The 27702-nt window shown below is 40.8% G+C and overlaps 1 protein-coding gene across 6 annotated transcripts in view; it reads right to left on the reverse strand.

Moving 5' to 3' along the window:
• sdk2b (sidekick cell adhesion molecule 2b) overlaps positions 1–27702 on the reverse strand; it is a 275926-nt gene that overhangs the window by 19498 nt on the left and 228726 nt on the right. For all 6 annotated transcript variants that reach the window (XM_067576685.1, XM_067576683.1, XM_067576686.1 and 3 more), the window contains exons 8-35: positions 26780–26863; positions 26355–26549; positions 23060–23176; positions 22542–22709; positions 22094–22196; positions 19306–19482; positions 18207–18343; positions 17300–17447; positions 16043–16183; positions 15135–15316; positions 14448–14563; positions 13106–13301; positions 12609–12707; positions 11457–11648; positions 9103–9224; positions 8809–8918; positions 7661–7811; positions 7266–7503; positions 6273–6388; positions 5892–6081; positions 5349–5447; positions 4524–4718; positions 3766–3967; positions 3169–3272; positions 2637–2707; positions 1893–2025; positions 1130–1186; positions 252–353 (exon numbers count right to left, since the gene is read on the reverse strand). In XM_067576685.1, the coding sequence (XP_067432786.1) occupies positions 252–353; positions 1130–1186; positions 1893–2025; positions 2637–2707; positions 3169–3272; positions 3766–3967; positions 4524–4718; positions 5349–5447; positions 5892–6081; positions 6273–6388; positions 7266–7503; positions 7661–7811; positions 8809–8918; positions 9103–9224; positions 11457–11648; positions 12609–12707; positions 13106–13301; positions 14448–14563; positions 15135–15316; positions 16043–16183; positions 17300–17447; positions 18207–18343; positions 19306–19482; positions 22094–22196; positions 22542–22709; positions 23060–23176; positions 26355–26549; positions 26780–26863 (3945 nt within the window). The remainder of the gene's footprint in view (positions 1–251; positions 354–1129; positions 1187–1892; positions 2026–2636; positions 2708–3168; positions 3273–3765; positions 3968–4523; positions 4719–5348; positions 5448–5891; positions 6082–6272; positions 6389–7265; positions 7504–7660; positions 7812–8808; positions 8919–9102; positions 9225–11456; positions 11649–12608; positions 12708–13105; positions 13302–14447; positions 14564–15134; positions 15317–16042; positions 16184–17299; positions 17448–18206; positions 18344–19305; positions 19483–22093; positions 22197–22541; positions 22710–23059; positions 23177–26354; positions 26550–26779; positions 26864–27702) is intronic.

The following is a 27702-nucleotide window of genomic DNA, read 5'->3' on the forward strand; positions in this document are numbered from 1 at the left end:
TTTATCCCCTCAACTTAAAGCAGAAAACCTGCACAGAAAAGCCGCGGGATTTAATAAAAGACAAATTACACCAGGAATCTTAGCATGCTTTTGAAGGAGATCACTTCAATACACACATTGCCGAGAGCAGCTGCTGTATAGAAAAACATAATCTACTTGCTTTGAAGATGGTCTAATAATTTTGCATTTGAGACGCTGTTGATAGAAACGACGGAAAAAGCACTGTGGTTAAACGGTACACGCATACACACCTGCTTCTCCCACAAACACCTCCTGCGGCGGACTGGTTGGCCCCTCGCCCACGGCGTTGTACACACTCATGCGTATCTCATACCGCTTGTGTTTACTCAGCTCTGCAGTAGAAGTAAACAATCAGAAATATAGCATCAGGAATTGTATATAGCATCAAATTAATAACTGTACTTTTAAATTTTTATTTCCCACGTTGGAATATCCAATTCCCTATCCACAGTGCTCCTTGTCATTGCCTCACTTTTAGCCAATGAGGAGGTCAGCTGACCTATCACCCCCATCTCAGGCAACCAAATAATCAGTAGGAAGTGGTAGGACACTGCTGTCGGGAATTGAACACTATTTTTCTGGGGTGATGTGTAATAATTTTGCCCTAAATGAGCATTTCTACTTCATTTACAAATTACAGATTGTAACTTATACAAGGACATTGTAATTATGAGGTTGTTGAATGCTGTACAGGAGAAATATGTGACCATCTGCTTTCATAGTGCTTATCCAAAATAGACTGTCATAAGCAAACCAAAGAGTGCGTCGGACTAGGCGGGCTTGTGTACTCGATGTCCAAGAATCTGTGTGTACAGAGTGCCTCTGTGGGCCTCAGTAGGAGTGTTTATACCAATGAGATGTAAATATAAGCAATTTTGTGTTAATCTGCTCAACAATCTGCTTTTCCTGTATCGCTATTCAAAGCAGCAGGGCACTTGAGACATATAAGATCCAAAAGCAAGACAGCTTTTTTTTTTTTTAACCTGATTAGTTTAAGGATTGAATCACTGTGTGTGTGTGTGTGTGTGTGTGTGTGTGTGTGTGTGTGTGTGTGTGTGTGTGTGTGTGTGTGTGTGTGTGTTTGTGTGTGAGACATAACAAAACTTACTATTCAGCTCATACTGGGTCAGAGTTGAATCACTCAGATTCCGGATGCTGTATGGGGCTGTAGAGGAGAGGCAGACAGAAAAAAAAAAAAGATGAAATAGAGAGGGAGGTAGTGGAGAGACAAATGTATTAGTATCCAAAGCCTAATATTTTCGTTGTTAAGAAGGGTATCACTATTGTCATAAAACCCACTATGGTCATAAAACCCACACAATCACAGTGATCATAGCTCTGAGTGAGCCCCAGAATGACTCAATGAGAGTAAAATTATAGGCTAAGTAACACGGAGCAGTAGAAACAGAGTGGCTCCTGAGTAAACCTAATAATAGCCTGCAGCTGATAGCTACTGATCACAAGATGAAATGTTTTGCTGCGAAGTGTCAGGACCAGCGGGGAGATCTTGTGAGCAGAATAGGCCTGTGTGAAAACTGTCCTCTGAAGGGAAATAATAGTGCAGCTGACACATAAAGACGACGCAGGAATAATCAACCATGATGGGAGTCTCATATTTATGTCAAAGTGTTACTGAAGTAAAGCCGGCATAGAAAATTACACATTTTTTTTCAACACATACCACTGCTTGGTTCATTTCTTTAAATGTAGCATTTTAAATCGCACGCTCTACATTTACAATAATTGCAACATACCAATTATTCCAAATTAAAACGTGACACTGCATAACGTATATGTGTAAGAAACCACCTGACTGGCTGCTATATAAAATAATAAAATGTGTTGTTGTGTAAACTGCAGTTATTCCTCACCAGTGAGCTCAGCCCAGGTTGACATACTGTTGATGGTATGAACAGAGTAACTGCGGAGGCGGTCATACAGCAGCTCCCGGTATCGGATCCGAAATCCCAGCAAAATTCCATTTATCTTCTCCTCAGAGGGAGGCTGTTAGAGAAAAGATAAGGAGTTAAGGTCCAGTGTGGCCCCAACAAATCGCTTAAAATACTAATTATAACCCAGTTTTTCAGTTTTAATAAGGACATATGAACTACTAATGTAATTATTCATGTATGTTTATTCAGTGTATTATTCCACTTCACTACCTTGTGTTCTGTCTGTAACTGGAGAGACTTACAGTAATTGAGACACACAGACTCTCAGACTGAGCTCATCCGCAGGTGAGTCACATTGAGAAATCCCCCCCACGGTTGAACATGAGAGAGCAAGCCCAGAGGGTAGAAACACAGAGAGAGAGCGAACAAGTACCTCTCTATCCTTATAAACTCTACAAGTGTTCTCCATAAAAGTGAAAATTGTGGCTTGGAGCCTCCTGTTTTCCCCTTTTATGACCTGTTAATTCAGGTGTGAGTGTGGGATAGAGTGTTTTTATTAGACACAGGAAGAGTAGAGGGTGTGTGTAAAAGTGTGTAGCATTCAGCCTATAAGTACAGGCCTACCCTGTATACCGTCATGGTCTCTCATTAGAAGCCACTTTCTCAGACAGATTTCGCTAACAATGAAACATAAAAAAGGCACTTATACCGTCTCTTTCTTACCTGCCAGCGAATCAGCACCGACGTCGTTGTGTGCGGCGTGACGGAGAGAATAGTGGGTGCTTCGTCGGGCGCTGAGGCGATAAAAGTGAGATTAATGAGCTAAATTGACCTGAAAATGTGCACAATTCAATCTATCCATGTGCAGTGGCATTCATGGGGCATAAACACACAATAGCTAAAACAGAAAAGCCATTGACAGATAAGTCAAAAATAGCACTTGGGGGGAAAAAAACAACAAAAAAAAAACATTTCTTGTTTAGCAACACAGAGCAGGTTTTGCCAAGGTTTTAACGCTGGTGTCTTGTCTCATGGTAACTGCAGATGGTGCGCACATGATATCACCTGATGCCCTTGCCAGTAGTCTCTGCGTGCCAGTTTATCTCATTCATGCAGATATTAAACTCTTTTCATAGTGTTACAGAATGAAGACACCCCTTTGGCTTTGTTTTTTTATACATTAGCATGTTAATATCAGACTTATAAACGTACAAAGGCTTTACGGATAAACGTTTTTTCATGATGTCACTCTTACCATCCTGTAGGGTCGTGATAGCTTCACTTTCCTCGCTGTACTCACTGTCCCCTATGTCGTTGGTGGCTTTTACTCTGAACTGGTAGGATGTGAAGGGTTTCAGCCTTAGGGATGGAAACACAGGAAAGCAAATCAATCTTGATGATAAACCACAGCGCTGGATCTTAAACCTTTTGTGCCACAAAGAGAAATGGACTTTGGAAGCAATAAGCTTTTCAAGTAAACTAAAAAAAGAACAAAAACACAATCTGGAGGCCTTAACAACAACAATAATATCACATTTGCATTTGTTGAATTTCTTTCCCAATACCCTTAATGTTTTTTGAGTAGCTTAAACCATTGTTTATGTTCTAAACCAGACTTTTATACCCTGAAAACATTAGTCTGTATAAGGATATTGTTGAGTTGCCAACTTAACTATACAGCTGTAGCTGAGAGGATATTACAGCAAATGTAGCAGTGGGGACTATAAAAACATAAAGCATTATCATCTACAGCTAAAGAGCACAAATAGAAAAACATTTGTCATAACAACAAGGATGAAAAATTAACCCCTGACTGTAACCAGAACCTGTTTAGCTAATAAATACACTCTACCTGGATACTATGTAAGAGGTGGCCTCATGGTTAACAGAGGCAGAGTGGACAGTCCAGTTGCTCTCAGGAAGCTCTCTGAGCTGCACGGTGTAGTAACGCACAGGGGACAGGCCGTCGCTGCCCGGTTCCCACGAAAGCAAAACATGGCGTGCCTGAACGTCTTTCTGAGGCACTGTGGGACGGCTGGTAGGCTGGGGACGAGCTGGAAAGACGTAAAAGCGGGGTCGAAGGATTTAAGGAATGAAGGGAAAATGGAAGTTGGGATGAGAAGAGGCAGAGAAGGATGGAAAAAAAATGAGAAAAAGTTAGTGGTTTAGAAATGGATTCCCTCACATTTGCATGGGCTACGTTACACAGACAAGGGCAAATGTACTATTTTGATAAATGAAAAGTAGGTGAGAAATGAAAGTTGTAGAGTAAACAATCCACGAAATGCCTTGAGGCAAGCAGATGGACTGATTCGTTCTCACAACTGCATCAGAGTGCTTCTGATAAACACCCAGAGGGCACAAACAGTCCTTTATAAAAACGCATCTGCTTACTGGACTGTTAACTGGAAATTAACTATGCACAATAAAGGCTTAGCACAGCTCTCTACAAGTTGTGTCATTACTGAGATCACACACCTGTGTCTGCTCTCAGAACTATGTATTGATGTTTTTTGTTTCCTGTTTGCTGGTGAACTACAAATTATATTGCTGTCACTTTGCAAAACACCAGCAGAGAATCACTTAGTCTTAAAATACAATGATGGTTACCTCTTTTCTCCGTGGTGACCACCAGTGCCTCGGCGGCTTCGCCCCAGCCCTTCCGTGTCTGCGCTGTGATGCGGAACACGTAGACGGACTCCGGCTTCAGGCTGGTCACTGTGTACTGGCGAGCACTGGGGTTCAGCACGTCCACTGTGGCTGCGTTGCTATTGGTGGAATTGAGGTGGTAGGTGATCTGGTAGGCTGGAGAGGACAAATAATGTTATTGGAAGCATCATAAGGTGTCATAAGGTTCAGTGTTTTAAATTTATTGTGGGCTGAAAAGGTATTTAAATCATTTGTTGTGTGTGTTGGTTTTCCAAACAATAGGAGGGAAAACAAACTGTGTAACAAGCAGCTTTGTCTCTTCTCAAATGATTCCATTAGCATCTGCTCCTGTACCACTGTGAGGGTCTGTCATACTGTACAATTTAAAATAAATTATCTGACAGATGTATTATGAATCAAACACTCACAAGGAAATCCCCCTGCTAGCTAACAAGAGAATCCAACTCCCTTTACAGCACTGCCGGAAAATAACAAGACCTGATTTCCCCCAACTAACATCGTTAATCCACCAAGTTATAAAAAACATCACCAAAGTATGTTGGAAGTCATAACGAACTACACCTACGGGTCTAGCACTCCATTAAATCTAAATAAATAAGCCTATATGTGTACAGAATTTCCATGGTAGTAGTTTCCATGTCATTTCTTGATACTAACTGCAAAAGATGCAGATGTTTATAGATTAGATTCTAGATTTTCTAGTAAAAATGCACAAAATAAATCCAACCAAGATATGAGAAATAAAGGATTTTGTATATTACTAACCAAGTATAATGCCATTGGGCTGTGAGGGAGACTGCCATATAAGCCGGACTGAGGTGGTCCGCACTTCAGGGAACAGGATACCCACTGGAGGTCCAGGAACTGCAGGAAGGACAAAGAAATGATTCATAACACTTTAACAACTAGAGACAAGGTTTCCTACTTCCATTAGGCGACCGAATATCACATGAAACTAAAGATATATTCCCCACTACCTTTTATACAACATAAATAAATCTAACTGTGAACTTGAACTGTAAATCTCCCTCAGAAAGCACAAAGGCCATTAACGTAAAACAAAAAATAATGTTCCAAGAGACATTACATCTAGGACTAGAAAAATGAAAGGTACGTTTTCTGTTGTCACTCCCTTCTTATCAAGTGTCATGGATATTTTATTAATCTTTCATGCGCTGATCTTGTCAAAATGTAATGCTATTTAACTGTAATGCTTGATGTACTTTGTACAAACTCAGGGTTAAATGGGAAATATTAATTAAAGTTTTATAGATGGCTATAAATTCATGCTTCAGCTCATTTCCCTACCATCATCCAAAGTCCTCTCCAAGATGGGTGGAGAACTGGGCCGTCCGTCTCCGATTCGTGTGAAAGCCAGAACCTGGATCTCATAGAGCACATATTTGCCCAGACCAGTCAGCTGGACACTGTGTGTGGCATTGCCCTCCACTGTCCAAAAGTGGACTGCACTGTCAGAGTCCTTCTCTTTATACACCACCTGATAAAGTGAGGAGACAGGAGATAAAGGGACGCCGGGGGGAGAAGTGAGCTTGGAAATTAAATAGAAGAAAAGTCCTTCTCATACTGTCACTCTGTTACTGGCTAAAAATAGCTGACATTTCTAAAGACTAATTAGAGATTGCTGAATAAATGGAGAACAACTGTAAATTATAAAAATCACAGACGGACCTTGTAGCCCAAAATGAGTCCATTTCTGTCTGGCTCGGGGACTTCAAACCAGCGCACCAGTATACTGCTTGAGGTAGTGGCGAAGGCGGAGACGTTGGTGGGCCCACAGGAGGGAACTGGAAAACAAAGAGATGGAAGAGGTGAAAAGATTTTGCCTGAGGACTCCATTGTTTGTGCCATATATTCTGAAAAATATATTTCCCATGGTTCATGTGTGTATGTGTATTTACTCTCTTGTATGACAGAGATGCAGTTTGAGTGATCTGTTATGGTTATATTGCGTGTGGTATATTGTGTGTGGACTAGCCTTTCATATCCTGGTATACCCTGAAGGTCTACTGAATTACCCAAGAAAAAAAAAAAAAACAACAACTCAAGAATAGGCCTTTTCTCTTCCCTGGCAATCATCCCTGGACATAATGCACTGATTCCTAAGAATTTGCTGGAGTGAGTGGAAAAAGGAGCACAGGAATTCCACATTTGAGTCCATGTGTTCTCAATTTTCTCAGACTCCTTCCATTCCTCACTACCCCAGCGTCTGGAGAGTGGTGTGAAGGCACAAGCAAAAGCGAGAGGGAAAAGAAATGTCTTTGCTTGAATTGAGGTGGGCTGTTAAAAAGGAGTCTAGCAGGGCATTTGAGCAGGAAATAGTCTGCTCGCACATAAATCTAACATATGGCAGAGTATAAACCATGAGTGTATCTCTTTTACCTCTGATATGACTAATAAAGTAGATATTACACAAAGATGTTGCAAATATAGCATTATAAAAGCTATAGTGCTTTCATTTTTAGCTATATTTATCACATGCAACAGAATAGAACAAAGAAGCATTTATGTGCTTTTGGGTAATTGAGCAAGCAATGTTGTGTTTCAGTAATTCTAATAATATCATGTACAGCAATTTGTTTATTATTGTTGGATCAGAAGATTTACATAAAGCCAAACACACTGTGTTTTTCACAGAGGGTGACTGATGAGGTGCAGACTCACCAGACTCCCTGGTCCTGCCTCTGACTGGCTGGCTCCAGGGTCCCATCCCGATACCGTTGACAGCCTGGACCCTGACCTCGTACTCCGTCCACTCCTCCAGGTCCTCGATGGTAAACTCTCTCTCCAGGCGGTCAGCAATAACATGGGTCAGTGCTCGGCCCTGTGAGCCCGCACGGGAGTACTGTACCCTGTACCCCAACTGCTCTGCGTTCCCATTGTATTCCCATTCAGGCAAAGGCTGCGCAGATGAACATTGAGACGGGGGGATAGAGAGGAAAAGTGGGTCAAAACAAACTAGACTCCTTAGTCTGGGAAAGTTTTTCTTAAAGTGCAACATCATGATTATGAAACGGAGTGGATAATTCAGAATGATAGAGAAGCAGATCCCTGCTTACCATCCATCGTAACCAGAGGCTGGTCTCGCTCGCAGTCCGCAGGGTGACGTTGGCGGGAGCCATGTCTGGAGGAGCTGGCAGGGTCTGGATCTTTCTGGAGGGCTGGCTGGGAGGACTGGTGCCCACAATGTTTACCTGACGCATGCGGAACCTGGTGTTTGGAGTTAAACATTGCATAATTATAGAGAACATTATTTTACTGCAACTTCTGCAAATTGCCTTTTTCATTTCAACTGAGATGATAACTACTCAAAATCCTCAGCATTATCGTAGTACTTGCAGTATGCCTCCTCTTACATGAGGCTTATTGCATTTGAACAGAGATCAGAGAACTGAATATGAATATAGTATGAATATGCTGAGTGGAGGCTTCATTTGCGTTACAGCCTGAATATGGAGAAAAAAAAAAAAACTACATTTTGATCCAACATGAGCATTTAACTCTACTGAGATGTTAAGTGGTGATGTTTGGAATGATGAGAACTATAGCTGATGTGGGTCTTCAGGGATTGCCTTAGTGAAATGTTAATTGGTTATATTGAATCTGATCATGTAAATAAGCAGACTGCACTCAGATAAAGATCATATGCAAACTGTAAAAAAAAAATAATTTTAAAACCACACCAACCATCACAAGCTTGAACCCAAATCAAAGGAAGAGAGAATAAGATAAGGCTCCTGTGATATGCATAAATCAGGTAAAGATACTTAAGCACACATACACCTGATCTGTCTTGGCACAATCTGCACAAGCTTAATTTTCATGTTATCTGGCATTAGCTAAGAACATATTGGGAAAATCATAAGCAGGTTCATCCATTATAGGATCAGTCTATTGCGATAATAATGGAATATGTTGTGTATGCATGCCCTGTATATAGAGGTACATAGTATGGTAACAGCAGATCAAAATTGTATCTGTTTTTGGCCTATGTTGTGCTATTGGAGAATATATGAGTATATTTGTTGTTGTGCTCCTTTATAAGTGTTTAGTTTGTGACAAATATTATATTATTTTATTTTTAGGGAGCCTGTCTTGGCTAATTCTGGCATATTTTTTGCTAACCAAACACTGATTGCATTCAGATGCCCATTACAGATTAATGGAGGCAGACGAGCTGAAGTAGATAGAGTTCCCAGCAGGATACCTGTAGTAGGTGTATGGGTTGAGACCTGGCACTTCTAAGGAGCGAGCATCAGGCTCATTGGACACCTGGTGGACCATCACCCAGTCCTCATTTTCTCCTACCACGCCCACCTAGGACCGAAGACAGCAGAGAGCATGACAAACACAGCAGAAAATGGTAATGAGCAAGAGTTCTGTATTCAATTTTGAAATCATACTGAAATCAAACACCTAAAATAAAAGAAAAGATGACTGGAATGAAATAATATATGATTAAAGGAAATGGAACTTCAGCCCTAGATTAAATCTGTCTCACCTGGGCCTCCACCTGCCATCGGGAAATGGAAGTTTTACCATCATAGCCGGGTTTGAACTGCAGGGTGACAGAGCGTGGGCCAATGTTGGAAATTGCCATGTTGGTAGGAGGGCCAGGAAGCTCTGTGAAGAGGCAGAAAGACTTAAAGTTGAGAAAGACAAAAAAAATGACTGAGGGAACAAATAACTAACACTGTAATATGTGTATTTTGTCTGGCTGCCTCTCACACAGGGTGGTTTTGATTTGTAAGGGTTTGCTTGGGGAAATCCATCTACCACAGCGCTCTCTTGTGGCCGTACAGATACTGCACACAAATTAATGTCTCGGCAATCTCACTATATTCTCTACCTTGCGCTTCTAACTTCAGCTAAGACAGCAAAAGCAGATTAGATTTGGAAAAGATGCTTACACACAGTACACAGGCACAGACAATGCCATGAATGTCAATTACACTGCAGTTATCTGGAGATACGATTCAATCTGATATCCTACTGTTTACACTTCAGCTGAGTAAACAATAAAAATGGATTATTCCCTAGAAATCCTGGAGGGGAAACAAAACTGCAAATGGTAAAATTCAGAGAACAGCGGTAGGACATGTTTGTGTATATGAATATTATTGCTTCTTTGTGTGTGTATGTATGTAGCGGTGTTTTTGTGTGTCTGCGTGTCTAGGCAGGTATGTATAAGAATGCACTAGTGCATAAAATAATTCCTATTTTATCTTTTTTATCCCTTGCTTCCCTCGAGATAACATTAAACCCACCATTACATATTCCCATTCCAAAGCACAATATACTGTAGGTAACATAAATCCTAGTTGAAGATATTAATGTCAAACCGTGGTATACTGGAGTGTGGACAGTGGCCTAATATTAAAAAGACATAATCACTCCCGTGGGCATACTGAGCAATTTTTTCCCAAGATTGCTTAAATGCGTGTGTATTCAACCTTAATGAAAAGCAGATTATACATGTCGTAGTAAAATTACCACCTCTAAATCATTTGCATGACTGATTATTGAGGTGGCTTTTAGCTGGATCATTACAGTACAGTCGCAGGCACATAGGCGTTTTCTTTACAAATACAAAATGGGAGTAGTCGCCATTCCGGGGACTATAACTGCTGCTCTAAAGCCTGCTTTCAATATAACAGCCTATCATTTCAAAGGTTTCACAGATGTACAGGCTGTGTACATCTGTGTACTGAATGCTTCCCTATTAATTGACATGGGCATTGTATTTCTATTACACAGTTTTGCAAATATGAAATCATTAAATACCGTAATTGTCCTTAACGCTCTCGTGGGAGCTTTTATTCTCGCTGGTGTGGGACAGATACGTGTATTTGGTGGTTTTTTGGTTCTGTCCCAGCTGAGGTGACTGGGGTTTGATTTCATTGTGTCTGGCGCCAGACACCATGGAGTGTGCTCATCGGGTTAAATGTGAAACACTAAATCTGCTGGAAGGGAAGGTTCAATAAAGACTCAAAGGTATTCATTGGATTGGAATGGCAAAAAAATGAACAAAGTTAGAAACCCACAATTTTGGCTTGTGAATTAATTGAGGGTGATTATGTTTTATGGCCTTTTAGTGCAACATTTTGGATTGTCTTGGTGTTACAAATAAGTCTAATTTGCATCACTCCACATTGCTTGACAATGGAAGAAATGCCCACACTTAATTTGCAAATTTTTCATCCACAGAACACAAGATCAGGGACTATTTGTAGGGACTATTTCTGCAAGGGGCACTCACATGTGGAGGTAAAAAGATTTCCCTGATGATGTCATCAGGGTTATCTTGTTGAGTTTGAGACTTAACATTTTCAACAGAAATCCTGGGGCTCTAATGAAAGACACTCCTGAGTGTGATCAATGAAATGTAGGATCCGGACGTTTTTGTAGCTTGACCCGTCCAAACGTCTAAAAGTCAGGATGTCTGGGTCTGTGTTGCATTGATTTCTTTTGTTAATCTGTCTCTTACAAGAGTGCAATAATAAATCTCCGAAGCACCCCGCTTGGTGGAAAATAGTGCCGATGAAAACTGTTGACAGTGACATCTGTGGGTTATTCAGAGTAACCAGGACATTGTTTCTGGAAAAGAGATGTCAAGATTGTCATTTTTCAAATTCAAAGTTTCACTGCTGTGAGCATCACAAATTAAATTTCATTCACTTCTGACATACTGAGATGGAGGCAGATATCTCACAACCTGGAAAAATAACTGTGCAGCATGATACCACAAGGGGGAAGTGAGTATATACAGTACATTTTCTTGCAATTTGGGTGAACTGACCCTTTAATACATATCCATATACATAGCTTTAATGTGTTGTTTGTTTGGATACCGACCTGGTGGGACGCCTGAGGAGATGGTGGAAGAGGACAGTTGGCCCTGGCCTTTGGAGGTCATGCCTGCCACTTCAATGGTGTAGGTGGTGAGAGCAGTGAGTCCAGTGACCCTGTACTCTAAGGTGACGTTCGGCATGTAGTGGGTGACTCTGGTGTTCGTGCGGTTGTACTCCTCCCACGAAATGCGGTAGCCTAGGAAGAAGCAGAGATAGGTTGACAGACACAGACAGAAAATCCTCTCAGGGAAAATTCGACAGCAGTTTTACTATAATACCAACTCAGCTCGCATGCTACAGGGCAAGCTAACCGAAATATTAAATTAACTTCATCAAAAATTGAATATAGCAAATTAAATCAGACTGTGATTATACCTCCCTGCACACACACACATCCTCACACACGCGCACACACACACACAAACACGCATGCTCACCCTCTCAAAGTTAATGCAATTTACTCCTTGGCCAGCAGCTCTTTTCATGTGATTGCATAAGGCATTAGGCGGCATTTCTTGCCAAATCAATAATTTCACATGGCGTGTCAGTGTTTGTCTCCTGGGAGAGTGCAGCACATTAAAATGTTTTGGAAAAACACTTAACAATATGCTGCTAAATCTCAACCCCTGTCAACATTTGAATGTCAGTGTTACTGGTGGATGTTTCTTTACTTAAAGTTTATACTGGGAGAAGTCAGAGAATTGACTGGAAATTGGAACAGAACATCACTGGTGAGACCAAAATCTTTTTTTTCTATTTTTTCCTATTTTATTTGACTAATTTACCTTTTATTTTTCAAAACAGGTATAATATTTATGACACTGAGCACAAATTCTTCCAAATGTATAAAGAAACACAGTCTATTGATGTATGGTAAAAACCTAAACTGCATACATATTGTATCATAAAAAAAATTTGTATTTGGCGTCTTATCTGTCTCAACCTTAAGCGCTACATCTGCTGGGCTCACTAACTAGGGTGAAGTCGTTTTTAGAGAACAAAGTACGACAATATTATCCATTTTCAGTTCCACCATGGTGCTACATTGTGTGACTGGTCTCCTGCAGTGGAGCTCAGATATCACCTTGGACAAACTGCTATTTCTGGCCTTTCTTGCCTCACTACAAGTATAATTTCGGGAGTGAAGTGAATGTACCTGTGAGAACGCCATTCTTCTCGCTGGGCTCGCTCCAGCTTACTTTGAGTGAGGTATCCAGGATCTCAGTGAAACTCAAGTGGCCCACAGCACCGGGGGCTGGACGGGGACAAATAAGAGTAACGGGCAAGGTCAGTGGACAATTGATCCACTTGAAAAGCAGTAAAAGCTCATTACTGATCAGACATACACACAAACTGGTGACAGCATTTGCATTTTAACAAAATCAGTAAAAACAAGGAAATTTCTGAAAAAAACTTTTCATGACAACTTGAGGTAAATTAAAAGTTTTAAAGCTTAACCAATAATCTTCAAGGGACTTAAGTCCCAGTTATGATGATCCTGTGTGGAATCAGAATATACTCATTCATTAGCACTTCTCTACAACTTCGTTCTCCATGAATAATAGATCTTGCCCAGAGGATGTGTTACTGTGAGATGCTCATGTCCCCTCTCTGCCATGGGAGAGAGAAAACTGTGGAAGAAAAGTCACTTACTGTCCTCATGTGTCCTTAATGCTCTGGGCGGGCTGCGGGGGCCGTCTCCGGGCGTAGTGAAACACAGCACAGAGGTGTAATACTCAGTGAACTTCTTCAGACCTGTCACATATCCCACATGGACGCTGTCCTGGAAATTTGGTCGCACAGTTACCATAGTAACTTCTTCATCTTTGCCTGGCTCCCAAGCCAGCAACTAAAACAGGAAAAAAAAAAGAAAAAAAATGTGAATGTGAAGAAAATTATTGAGACAGACAAAAATAAAGAAGCTAATCATTCTTTATGTAATCATTCTCGCACATTTATTCTCACAAAACTAACAGTAGTGTCTCTCTCTGGAGGTCCTGGCCCGCTCTGAGGAGTCATTTGGCATCATAGCTGCCCTGAAGAGATTTTGATTTGGAAGTAATGACTAAATAGCTCCGCTAAGACAGGCTGGGAGGGGAAGAGAGATAAGGCTCAAGAGGGGCATGATAGCATCCCATCATGCATGTTGATTGCAGACCATACAACATCCACAAATGGGAGATTGAGGCCTGGATTGACCAATTAGGTGCTTAGGTAATGAGTCCCAATGGCAGGTCTGTTGGTTTTTTCCAGAGTGGTGAGTGAACTTGCAGTGAAGTATAGAGTTGGCAAAAGGATATCAGACAGATAGATGCTTGACTGTCTGCCACTCTTTCTCTTTTTTCTCTCTCTCTCTCTCTCTCTCTCTCTCAGTCTTCTCGGCCTCTCCCTGAAATCCTTCCTTTGCCTCAGTTTCTACCACTTTTCACGCTCTCTATCTCCATTTTTCTCACTGCCGCTTAAGTCTCTCCTTGGAGAGAAATCTGGTATTTAAAATTCAGTTTGAGTTTGTACAGTGACCCCTCTACCCAGCTGAGTAAGGCCTGTAAAGCGCTATTGAAGTAACAGACAAAAAGGGAAGAAAAAAAACCCAATGACATAATTAAGTCTCAACAGAGTCAAAGGAAAAATAGAACTACCCTATGGATTTGGCTTTATGATTCCCTCTGGGCTGCATTAATTTCAATGAAGGATACACACGAAACTGAGAGACAGTCTACATTCAGCCCATGACAAAGTAATGAAGACATTCATCATTATGTGCACACAGCTTCACAATAAAATATATAAAAAATGATTGCAAAGATAAACAGAATGACCTCAGACTGACAAATGGGTGAACAAAGTCCATCATTCACTATGGCACCAAATACCTTTTGCCCTTTGGCTTCTCTCTCCACTGATACACAGGATATGTGATACTACAAGCTCAGCTTTGACAGTTCTGTCAATGGAAGTGATGGCAGGTGGTGATGGTACCATGGCAGCTACTGACCTTGTAGCCCTGGTTGATGCCGTTGATGAACTGAGGGTTAGGGGCTGTCCACGTAAAACGGATTGTTGTTGAGTTGACTGACTCGGCCTGGACGTTGCCCGGGGTGATGGTTGGTACTGGGATGGACAAGGAGAAGAAGAAAGAGGGAGACAGAGGAGATGATAAAGAAGAAAAGGAAAAAGGGAGATATGATAAGACAAAAACCAGAAGTGTGAAAGCCCATTTCGTTGACGGCTGGAAGTCTGCCTGCATCTATTTTGATGTCAGTATTGATCGCTGCTGCACAGGTCAGGGCAGAAACTGCCATCACTCTCTTTCTGATGACACTTACACCTAATACCAGGGCTCTCTGTGGGTTTGTTTGTGACTGTGTGAGCTCTTTATGGATTTTAGAGGGATGTCACACCTTTGTGTGGTCCTTAAATTGAACAGTTAATGCTAATGCAATTGGACATCAGCATTAGTTTACAGTAGATGATTTCAGTCAGAGACACATAACACTGGATACCAACAAGTAGAATTTTTTTTGGTGTATAATAACAACACTGCACTTTCAGGATAGTTCAATCCAGCCTTGTTCATCATGCATATTCATTATTCTTGAATAAAAAGCTTGCTTAAAATTAACACATATAAATGCAGACTCACTGAAAATGACACTGTAACACTGATGATGTGAGCGCTTACCTCCCTGCAGAGTCCATTCAGTGACCTTATGGCTGAAAGTGCCCAAACCTGCCCCATTATAGGCAGCCACCTCAATCTCATAGTTAGTCCAGATGATGAGGTCCTCCAGCAGCAGGTTGGTCACATCTGGACTGGAAATGTTCTTGATTTGGTAGTCCACAGGCAGCCCAGTGAGACGGTACCTTAGATACAAATACATCTAATTTGAATGCTGGACTAAAGGGTGCGTGTGTTTGCTGTATAGTGCTTTCTTGCTTTGGCCACGACTTGCAGTACACTATACTCCTTGCTAGGGGGAGACAAAGCACCAGCAAACAAGCAATTAAAAATCACTGACAGCACTGACTGTTGTCTGGAAAACACCTGCTGTTTCATTTGGATGAATAAAAAGCCTGACAGAAAACCAAAGTAATTACATGTTTACAGGATTTACAGTCAGTTTGGCATATTGCTGACTCTGCCTATTAGAGTTGCTAAAGTTTTTTGAAGTCAAACCAGTCATTAAATGTTAGTTTTCTCTTAGACTGAATTATTTTTAAATGTAGTGGTGTTAACTTGTCACTGTAGGGGTTCTTATGTGAATCATACTGTGTGTGATTTAATTGCAGCAGCTTACCATAGAAAGATAACGGACTGAAACTTAGGTTAAAAACTGAAAATGCAATAAATCAAGAACAAAGAGAAACACCATAGAGGATGAGCAGATATGCACAGCTTCTTCTACTGTATCTTGCTTATAAAATCAAGATATTTATATTATTCTATTATAAAAGCTGTCTGAAAGTCTAACAAGACTTGAGGGTGAACCTCATGTTAAAACTGAATGTTGACTATTCAGTCCAACGTATCAAAATAAGAAGTAAGAAGTGTGTGCTGTCAGTAGAGGGGTGGATGAGCAGGGATCTTACCGGACGGTGTATCCCCTGAGGATGCCGTTCTGATGGCTTTCCGGTGGAGGTTGCCACTGGATCATGATGGACTGGTTGGTCCGACCGCTAGCGATAACATTCTGAGGGGGAGCACTGGGAGGCTCTTCTGGGAGAGAGACACTGCATAACACGCACAAAAAAAAAACACACATGCAGAAATATGAAGAGAGGGCTGCGAGGAATGGGATTAAAATAACATTTCCTTACTGCAAATCATCATGAACACAGAGCTGTATTTAATTTAAACCTTAAAACATAAAGCTTTGAGATAATATAACAGAGAGCCCAATGATGCATATCAATTTCAGGCTACAATCCCATATAATCTCAACTGAAGCACAACATAACTGTGTCTCAGCTGTTTCTTACCATTTTATTGCCAAAATCCCTGACCATTCCTTGTGTGCTTTAGCCAAAATATGTGCAGTACCCACAACTGAGAGAGTCATAGCATGCCTGGGCTATTCAGCCAGATAAACGCTATATATTTACCCTGACAAAATACCCTGAGCGCCCGGGGAGAAGATGCATACAAGAGATGGGAGCGAGATCAGTGGCGGTGACTTAGTACCAAATGGCGTCACAGAGCGTTCAGTGCCAGCCTCCCTGCATCACACAGACGGAGCCCCCCCGTGGCTCTCCTCTGGCTAGGGAGCTGGCAGCGTGAGGCAGCGTGACAGACTGATGGAGGGCGGGAGGTGAGGGTAAGAGGGAAGAATGAGTGCTTCAAGTTGTGTGAGGCCGCAGAGAGGCCAAACCTGATCTCGCCTCAAACCTAAATCCCTCCTGCGGCTTGAGGAATGTGAGATTGAGTCGGTGTGTTTGAGAGTGTGTGTGTTTACATGTGATTGCTGCTTGTTTGTGTGTATGTATCCGCTTTGGTAGGCTTACACGCTTATATCCCTCTTCACTGACTCTTGACAGAAGCGATCAGTCAAACTGGTTGTCTAGGAAACCTACGTCGTGTTCACAATGTACTATTTCTAAAAAAATAACAGAGTCCTGTTCCAGGTGATTCTTAACATATGTTGTGATTTCTTATCGCTATTGCCAATTTAACAATGTGATAATAAATCATGGTTATAGATCCCAAGAGAGGTATAGCTGGAAGGTCCCTACACAAAGGAAAAAGTATATTTTGTACATATGGTGTTAATGTCAGATGGTAGGGATATATATAGTAGTGCGGATAATATATTCCACCACCATATAGTGTGATATCTCTCTTTAGCTCACCGGTCTGTCTCCTTGCTGAACTGCCCCTTCCCCACATCATTAACGGCACAGAGTCGGAACTGATAGGAGCGCGCCGGGATCAAGCCATTGACTGTCACCGCTGTGGATTCTGGCTCAATATTAGCCAGCAGGATGGCCCAGGGGGCATCTAGAACAGAGAGAATCAAGTTAAACATTTTACATCTTGTTCCACGTGTACGCACATCTCGTTCAGCGCTCGCCATTCACCTTATCTTCCCTTAAAATTAAAAGATTTTTTGTAAGGAACGGATCAAACATTTTGTAGCAATTTCACTCATGTTCAAAAAAAGGATTTTCACTTTCATGCCTGCAATCATTTTGTCATGGCGGGTCACATTTTAAAATTCAAACTCAAATAAACTATGTCATGCTGAGAAAAAAAGAATAGTAAAAGCACGATGTGCTGCAGATTATAAGTCCAACACAGTTCTACGGTGCATAGACTTAAGGTGAACATGCACCTTACATAGAGAACTCTAAAGAGATAGACTGTAGTGTAGCTTATATATACAACTTCAAATTAAAAGCATTGATGGACATTCTTAATTAGTCTTATTGATCATGCTCTTAACTGCTTTTTTCAAGTAATTTGCTGTATTTGCTCTGCACTTAAGCTCTTCTGGGAAATTGGCATCACAGAAGTCAGGCTGCTTGAAAGAAAGAAAAAAAAACAACTATACAAGCAACATTTAAAATATTTTTCACTCATTGCTGCAATGTTGATCCTTACAGCTGGGTTCCTTCACCCCCAAACCTAACTGATTATAAATAATTTAAATAATCTTAAAGCTGTGTAAACTGACACAAAGGGTACAAAAGCACAAGCATTAGAGAAAGATGCAATAGATGGATATGTGACTGGAAATCTGGCTATCACGTGACTTACTGTTCTCAGAAACCTCCAGAATGTAGCGTATGAGGGGACTGTTGCCATCAAAAGGTTTGGCCCAGGCCAGGTCGATGGCTCTTTTTTCAGATGTGCTCAGAACAGCTGTAGGGTTTTCCGGGGCATGGGGCAGCTGCCTGCAGGGGAACAGCGGGACAACTTTGATAAATAAAGTATCTCCCCTATCACGGCGAAGCGTCTGCCAGGCCATTGAGTTACTGAGCACATTTCGGTCTTCTCTGAGCATCTCTTGTATGAATTTGAAGTAAAGCTGAGAGTTTTTTTTATAAGAGAAAGATCAGTTAGACAGGTGATGAAATGTGGCAAGACAAGACAGCAAAGATTGGGGGGTGGTGGTGGTGGTGGTGGTGGAAAGGAATAAGGAGATAGATAGCAAGGAAATGCACAGAAAAAGACATGAATAAATAAGGCCAAGGCTGGGGATCATTAATTCATTTGGCCATAAATTCAGATAAGCAAAGACAGACTGATAGATAAACTGTATAGCAATGAACGGATACAGACGGTAACTCAGTCAAAAGGCAGCCAGCCAACAAGACAACCGATAGGGGGACAAAGAGAGACAGAAACAATCAGTCAGTCAGTCAGTTTGGCAAACAGAAAGTTACATGTCTCATTCATATTCAATTTACCCTTGCTGCAGTGACTCAGTGTGTGCTGAAGTAGAAGTAGCAGGCAATGTTTTGGAGAAAAAGAATTGAGATGACAAAAAAAACAATACAGCAGTGTTTGTGTGAGAATGAGTGTGTGTGGTACCACAGATAGGGAGTGGAGGAGGGGCTCCCCTGAGGCTGGAAGTGTGTCGGGTGAGAATGAGGACAGGGGAGGTGAGGAAGAACAGGCGTTATTTAAGTGGAAATGAGTCAGAGGTGTCAGTGAGAACAGGCAGAATGGCAGTGAAAGGTTGGCAGTAAGCGCGCACGTGTCTGGGTCTTGCGTGTGTCTGTGTACATTTTGTTTTACTTCAAAGAACATGTTCCTTCCTGTGTCCTTGCACGGGAGAATATTGGAGAAATAAGCGTGTGAGGAAGAGAGGAGAAAGATGAAAATAGAAAGCGATGAAGGTGAGGAGGGTTACCTGACACGGAGGTGCGCGCTGCGGGAGTCGTTGCCGCCGACGGAAGTGACTCTGCAGGTGTAGGTGCCTATGTCACCTGACCAGGTTTGGGAGATGTGGAGGGTGCCGTCCGCATCCAGACGCATGCGAGGGATGGACTGGACGTTGATCACTGAGCCCTCTTTCTCCCAGACATGCCTGGAACACAAAGTCATCCTCAACATCATCACCATCATATGCATCTTTATTCCTTCTATAGCATCAGTGACTAGCAACATAATGTACTTTTACAACTGCACCAGTCTTTTCCTCAAGTTAGTTTAAACATCAAACACACTGACGATGTTTAGTTATTCTCTCTTAAACCTGTCGGTGTTCTTCACAGGTTGCTGTTCATTCATTCACACTCACCAAAATGCAATCTCCAAATGTGAGGACTATGTTATTGTGAACAAAAGTCATAATGGGAAAAAAAAAAATATATGAGAATCCAACCCAGGCTGACAATTACTGGAAATGACAAACTGAACACAGAGGCAACACACAACATGTTTTAGCAGCCGCCTGTCTGCATACAAAATCGACAGTAAAACGCAAGTGGATATGAACAGACGCAGATTTGTCCAGGCAGCATGAAATGAGGCTTGGATGAGTTAAATTTATGTGAATACTGTGTGAAAACCTTTTTTTTTGTTTTGTTTTCTTTAAGAGTTTTAATAGAGTCCCCTAAATCTGGGTCAGCAAATGTGATCGTTTAATCGTAAAAAAGTGGACTCATTAATCAGGTCCCTGCAGCATCTTAATGTATAATGTAGCACTTTTGGCTTTCACCTTCGCTGTAAATTCAAATGTGGCCAATGTCATTAATACATTTTCATCCTGTAGTAGTAATTGTTGGAATGATAGCAGAGCACGGGATATTCAAAAAGGTGGAGTGTGACCAATAACTGGGTGGCTCCGTCTATATAAACTTATAGTATAGCCACTGTTTTATAATCGTAACTCACTCTCAGTGGCAATATCAATGTGAAACACGCTCTGAAATGAACATTAATAAATGCATGAACAATCCCCGTAAAAAAAAACACAGTTTCAACCAGATTTCCAGAACCTGCCTTTTATCATTTAGCTACCACCTGCTGGAGTGTGAACTATGATGCAAACATGTATGTCAACTTCAGATGGTATTTTAACTGGTTTTGACCGTAAAGCAATTAGAAAACTGCGGTTTGGTTGTTTTATATTCCACCACAATCCGAGAAAAACCTGCTATTAGTGAGGTTTTTCATCTTTCTCCCCTCTGTCAAACTCACCATCAGAGCTGCCCTGCATGCATATCATAGCGGCTGATGGCTGCATATCAAACACTGAATTCACATTCATCAAAACTGCACACCTCAAACATTGCCTCAGATGTAGTCTTCTCTTCGGAGTAGAAAGGGACAGAATTGTCTATTGATCGCTACTGATGTTGACTACAAGCTCCAAGTTCAGTAAAACGTCTGTTGTGAGGGTTGTGTGTTGCACTGGTTTCGCAGTTGTCAGCTGGAGGTGTGTGTGAGAAAAAGACTTTCTTCTAGTGACACACGAACGCACATCAGTGGTCGACAAACATTTTAAAGGCATGTAGGTGTTTACTTTTGTACAAACTGCACGGTCACATGTCAGGTACACAGCTTTCAGGACGGGGCGATAAATGACTAATTAGTAACCAAAGGTGTACAGGACAATACAGCAAGCAATGATTAATGATGAAACATCTTCTAACAAATCTGTATGCCTGAATGGCTCAAACATTGTGCATTGTTTGGTATTTACTTTCAGCTGAACAGGATAACAAACACAGAAAAAATATATGCTGATGTGGAAATGGAATGTAGCATCCATGGCTTACATTTCATTCCATCTAGGCTATTCTATTATCTGACATAGCGAGACAACCCTGAATCGCTTAAGTGGTCCAGAATGCAGCTGCAATGCTTTTGAACTTGTCCTTGAAAACCTACCTTCATACCTTTACATTGACATCCTATCACATACAGTCAATCCAAGTTCAGATTTGTCTGCCTGCTCTGCATTGTCCCATGTACTCCAGTAAAGTCTCTAAGGTCTTTTTGATCAGGGTTTGTTGGGCTGAAAACTAAAGGAGAGACTTTGACATGTCTCTGAAATTTATTATTTTTGGAAAATCCCATGAAAACAGCCAAACCCACAATGAATTCAACCCGCTAACAAGTCTTGCATGTGTAGCCGAAGCCTGATATAGCTTAGTCTGCGCCTTAAGGCTCAATTGTTGTCCGCAAACCATTAAAGACACATCAATGAGCGACACCGCTGCACCGGGTGGTATGTTCCTTGGGTACGGTAGTTTATTTTGAGTCAATCTCATAGACACCATGCTGATGCCGGAAATAATCACTCGAGCGCCAAATGTGTATAATAAGAAAGTGGAACATAGTCTGGCACAGATGCACTATTTATTCCTGCTTCAGTGAGCTTTGCCAAAAACTACAGACTGAGCCTTTTTTGAAAACAGAAACTATATATTTGTGACCCCCTTTTTTAAAGGGGGTCACAAATCTTCATAAGGGAATGAATAATTTTGGTAGAGAGAGTCACAGACAGGCTTGGGAAAGAATCGAGAGAGAGAAAAACACAACATAACACCATCCTTACTCTGTAAAAAGCAGCTCAAGACCTACCTGTTTCAACTTCCCTTTGTTTAGTTGAATTTATTTTCTCACTCTTATATTGTGTCTGTCACTGCTACATAAATAAACTTACTAATTGTTTGTGAATGTACCCTTACCTGACAGTTACACTGGGGTCATGTGTGACTCCACAGGTCATAATGGCTTTAGTTCCTTTGATAACACTCTGGTCCTGTGGAGGTGTGGTAATCCGGGTGCGAGCTGTGAAGGCAGAAGGAAAGTTTCACAAGTGAGTGAAGAGAAAGCAGCATACAAAGTGTTCTTTATGAGAAGACAAATACTATAAAAAAAACTCCAAAATTTTTCATTTCAATTGAACGACATTGTGCCGCGTGCTTTTGTATCTGAAAAAAAAAAACGAGTGAGGTCATTGTCATTATATGACACAACCTTGTTTCTCAACCCTTCTATGCCTCTCAATAAAAACTCCACCACTGTTGATTTCTTGCTTTAAAAACCACCACAGGAATGACAACACATAATATCAGGCATTTGTGTATTTGAATGGACGTGAGAGGCCTTGTCCGTCTAACCCTGCACACTCACCCCAGACCACGAGGTCAGCCGATGCCTCATCGATGCCCCTGGAGTTGCTGGCCATGCAAGTGTAGGTCCCGGCATCTGAGATGTGGGAGGGAGAGATGAGCAGGCTCCCTGACTCAAGCAGGGTGAACCTGGGCAGCTGGACAGAACCGCTGGCCAACACACGCTCGCCTGAAATGTGTGAAGAGGCAGGAGAGAAAGACGCAGATAAGAAAGGAGACATGTGGAAAAATGGGGAAGACGGAATGGAAAGGAGGAGGGAAAAAAAAAATGTAGCATGCAGGGACAGACCAGGAGAGGAAGGCGGATCATGAGGAAAAACAAGGACAGTGTTTTCCTGATCTGCTATTGGGATGCAAACATGAAAAGCCTGGTGCAGGGTAAATCCTGGCTAAAGGAATCCAATCAGGCTTTATTTGTTAAGCCACGGCAAACTATACTCCCATGTGTAATAGATAACATACAGCATAATCCCTGAGTGTGTGTGTGTGTGTGTGTGTGTGCATGTGTGCAACAAAGACCTTTCTGCCAGGTGATAGCCGGTCTCGGAGCACCAGAGGTTTCGCAGTGCAGGATGACTGACATACCGTCGATCACAGTGCTGTCGGAAGGTCCGGCTGTGATATTTGGGGCAATGCCTGAGGGTAGACAAATACACACACACACACACACACACACACACACACACACACACACACAGAATAAAGACAGGGCTCAGTACAGTAAAGAGAGAAGGTAAGAGGGTTATTGAGGTGAGAGAATAACTGTCTGTGGCAAAACCCCACTTCAAATGTATTTCTTGTAAGCGCCAGCCTGCTGCATCTCAGCGTTTAGTCGATCCTTTGTACCGCTAATTCTTTACGGATTGACACAACCTTCACCTTGGTGCCACAGCTGTCTGCTGCTGGTCTGTTTTTTTGCAACCATAGAGATAGAGGATATAAGGAGAGGAAGAAGGAAAATGAGTGAGGGAGAAGCATAGACAGAAAGAGAAGGCAATATGTAGATAAATAAAACCCCTATTGGTGAAATGCAATAAATCAGAGCTTTTATAAGGATGACAGAAAACCGTATCACTCCCCAGAGGAAAGGAGGAACGAGGGGTTTGTCACAGGAGCAGTGTTGATCTGAGGACACAGGGAATAGGAGAGGAGGAAGAGCAGGGACATGTTGAGGAAAGAGGTTAGATCTGGAAGGAGGAGGGAGATGCAGGGAGGAGAGTTTCAGGGAGAGAAAGAGAGGGAGAGAGAGACAGCAAAGTGAGTTAGCCAGAGAGAATATCATAAATTCTGATTATGTGGTGCCGAGCAGAGTGAAGGCAGAAGGAACTGAGACAAAGTGAAGAAAATTAGATGTCAGAAAGTTGCCAAACAGATGCACAGCGAGAGTCAAATTACCAGTGATTTTCAAATTCCTGACACACGCTCAGAGAAAAAAACAAGTGATTATAGTTAGTTAACAAATATGATGACGAATATTTTTAATTTTTTTTTGTGTTAATGTGAACGTAATCACTGTAGGTCAATTTATATAAGACAGTGCAAAGATTGAGTGCACACTCATCATAATTCTGTGATAATGCACTTTCATGTATTCCTGATAAACTAAATAACAAAAGCACTATAAAGAAGAACATTACTTAAGAGAAAGACTATATATTTTTTAATAAGTGATGCAATCTTTACTGATTAGCCTCAAGTCTCACCTATTATCTGACTAAAGCACCCCGATCACATTTATCACAATACTGCCACGTTGCTATCACATTCCTGACAAACGAATTCCTTTAGAAGGGAGGAAAAAAGACAGATATCATAGTATCACAGTAAAATTCTGTCTTTCTATGTCTTTCTGCATAATTAAAGCTCATCGTTTTAATGTCTTTTTAACCAGTTTTCACCAAAATGATTGAGGCAGTTTAAACCAGTTGTCGTCTGGATTTTATTTCCCCAGTTCAGTTGTTTCTTGCTGTGATAAGACACTGATTACTGCAATTTGAAGTAAGTCGGGTCTTTATGCAACGAGTGGGTGGTTCTTTTTCGCTGACAGCTCGGAGCAAATTGATCTCACAGAAATGACAGATGGAAATTTCAGGTAAAGTTGTAGATTTTGTCTGTTACTGCTGTATTTTTGATCACCTCAACATAGATGCATGTGTAGTTTGCTGGCACACAAGTGATTGATAGCTGTGACGTGTTGCTTAGCATGTTTATACTTCTGTACTTCTTTATACTTGCCCTGCAAGTGATATTTGAAAGCCAGATTTTTTTTACTTGGATTTTTGTCCTTTTTAGTTTTCTTAAATCTGACTTGCAGCTATTTTGGAAATTAAAATGCTAAATGCAAACAGCTAATTGCTAAATGCAAACAACAGCAGGCTAACATGGTCACAAAGTTAACAACAACAACAATAATGATAATAATAATAATAATGATAATAAACTTTATTTATATAGCACCTTTCATATCATAAAATGAAGCTCAAAGTGCTTTACAAGAGAAACAACAGGTATTAACACAGGTATTAAAATCAGGAGACGCAAAGAGCGAAATATAGAAATAAAAGACAATAAAATCCTTAAGAGATAAAAAATAGCATAACACTAGTAATAATAACAAGTTGAAAATTATAATCTTAAGAATGTAAAAAGCATAAAACAAATATGAGAAACATAAAAGAAATATCAAACTAATAATGTTAAAAAAGGTGGAACTAATTAAAAGCAAGATCATAACAATACGTTTGGAGCTGTTTCTTCAAACTATCAGTAGAGGTTGCTTGTTTTATTTGTGATGGGAGTTTGTTCCAAACCTTTGGTGCATAATAACAGAAAGCTGCTTCACCATAGTTTTTGTAATTTATTTTTGGTACATTGAACAAGCCAGCACTAAATGACCTAAGGGAACAGTTTGGAACATACTCAGATAAGCAATCAGAGAGGTATGAAGGTGCTCAACCATTTAGGGCCTTATAAACAAGTAAAAAAATCGATCCTCAGCGTTACAGGTAGCCACTGTAATGACGCTAGAACTTGTGTAATATGTTGCAACCTAAAGTTAAAGTTACACATTGTTTTTGTGTAAGCTTGCTAACATTTGCTAATTAAAACTGAATATAAAGTACATCTGAGGCTGATGAGAATTACATAATTTTGTAGGTATTAGGTCATAAACCAAAGCTATAACATTCATCCTGAAGGTGACATGTCTGGATAAGATTTTGTGCCAGTCCATCAAGTTGTTGTTGAGACATTTCACTTAAAATCACAAATGTCGACCTCATGGTGGTACAAGATGAAAAGTCAGGGAATCATCAGACTCTGCAGGCTTCATCCTCAGGGGACCATGAATGTCTGTACAAAAGTTCACCGCAATCCAATTCAGAGATATTTCAGTCTGGGCCAAAGAAGTGGACCTAACGGCTAACTGACTAACTGAAAGCTACACCACTAGTGTGGCTAAAAATACATTCCTTGACGTCTTTGAAAAAGCTGTTTCGTAGATTTTTTTGAACTCTAATAAAATATGACCTCTGAGTAATTTAAGTAGTAATCATTTTGGAGTGAGAAATTGTCCACTTAAAGCAGCAAATTGCTCTTACTCTTCTCCTTAAGTCCATGTTGGAATTGTGTTCCATTTATGTACAGAAATTACACCTGGTATTTTCTGAATCTGACAAGAGGCTTGAGAGAGTTGTGTAAGGATTTAACACTATTCTGTAAAAAAGGTGTGAGGTGTTTAAAAAAAAAACACAAACACACATTGTAATTTAATAACAGTAATTATCTGTAGAAAATAATTCCCTGAAGCACTTACTGGTAACAGCCAGGTATGTGTTGGTCTGGACTTCTCCTGCCGAATTCCTGGCAAAGCACTGGAACATTCCTGTGTCATCAGGCAGGAGGCCGTTGACTTGCAGGCTGCCTCCCACCAGCACCCGGTACCTGGGTGTTTTCACTGGGTCAATGGGCAAAGCATCCTTGTACCACACAATGTCTGGCTGGGGCACTCCTGCAGAGGGTTAGATTTATTGATTATTGAGTTATTGTACATTATACTTGGCTTTTTCATTGAAATGTTCTGCATAGAATCCCATAGAATAGTTTAAATAATAGTTAGATATTAAAAACATTATTTGAATATGTGAATAAAACAATGTACTACTTGTACTAAAATGCACACATACTGTACATATTCTTTACACACACACACATGCATATATACACGTATACAGCGCTCACCTCGTGCCTGACAGGGTATGTCAACCACCTTCTCCATCTCAGCTGTGATGTGTTTCTCTGGTTCTTTTATAAACTGTGGTGGCTCTGAGGGACAGAGTGAAAAAAAAAAAAGTCAGGAGGATAAATAAAGAAACATACAATAAGATTTGAAGTGATGTAACTTCAAACCTGCGGCTGTAATCATCAAAGTTCCCCAACTACTACCTGTAATTGCTGACACTAGAAGATAAAGCAGTCGAACTGTAAATATCTTGTGCTTTAAAATATAACGATTTGGGGGGCCAAAAATGAAATTATACAGTAGTTTGATGAAATAAATCAGTTTTTTAAATGTATCCATCAAAGTCATGGGGAGAGGAAAAGGCTCAGTTAGCTATATCAAGGGAAAAGTTCACCGCACCTTCTGCTTTGAATCACATCACAACCTTGAAAACATCAAAGACTTTCAGTGGGATGGAATGAAAGTGACTCGAGCAATTCTATTAAACAGTTTCTTCAAGCCAACCATTAGTTTCCTCCCTTTTAAATCAATAACATTTTCCGCTCATTGCCTCATGACTTCACAGCTATACCTTTGCCAGAATCATATAGTGAGAATAATAATATTTATATGAATTTCATACCAGTTCTTTTATTTGAACTAAACGTTAAGTTTACTCCCACACATTTGCCTGATGTATGTAGCCAAATACTGAAATGTTTTCATTCAGTTTGTCATGCTAATATCAAAGCATGCAGCAATGCGGCAAATATTGCTAATCACATTATTTTGTCTTTATATTGTGCATAATAAAAAAAGCTCTGAAGAGAGGACAAAACAGCAAAGAATGAAATCACAGACATGAAGGAAATGTGCTTCAAATCCTGAAATTCCTCAATTATTAAAACACATTTTATACAAAAGGCAAAAAGCACAAACATTG

Source organism: Thunnus thynnus, chromosome 20 (genome assembly GCF_963924715.1).
Source record: "Thunnus thynnus chromosome 20, fThuThy2.1, whole genome shotgun sequence".
NCBI classification, from domain to species: domain Eukaryota; kingdom Metazoa; phylum Chordata; class Actinopteri; order Scombriformes; family Scombridae; genus Thunnus; species Thunnus thynnus.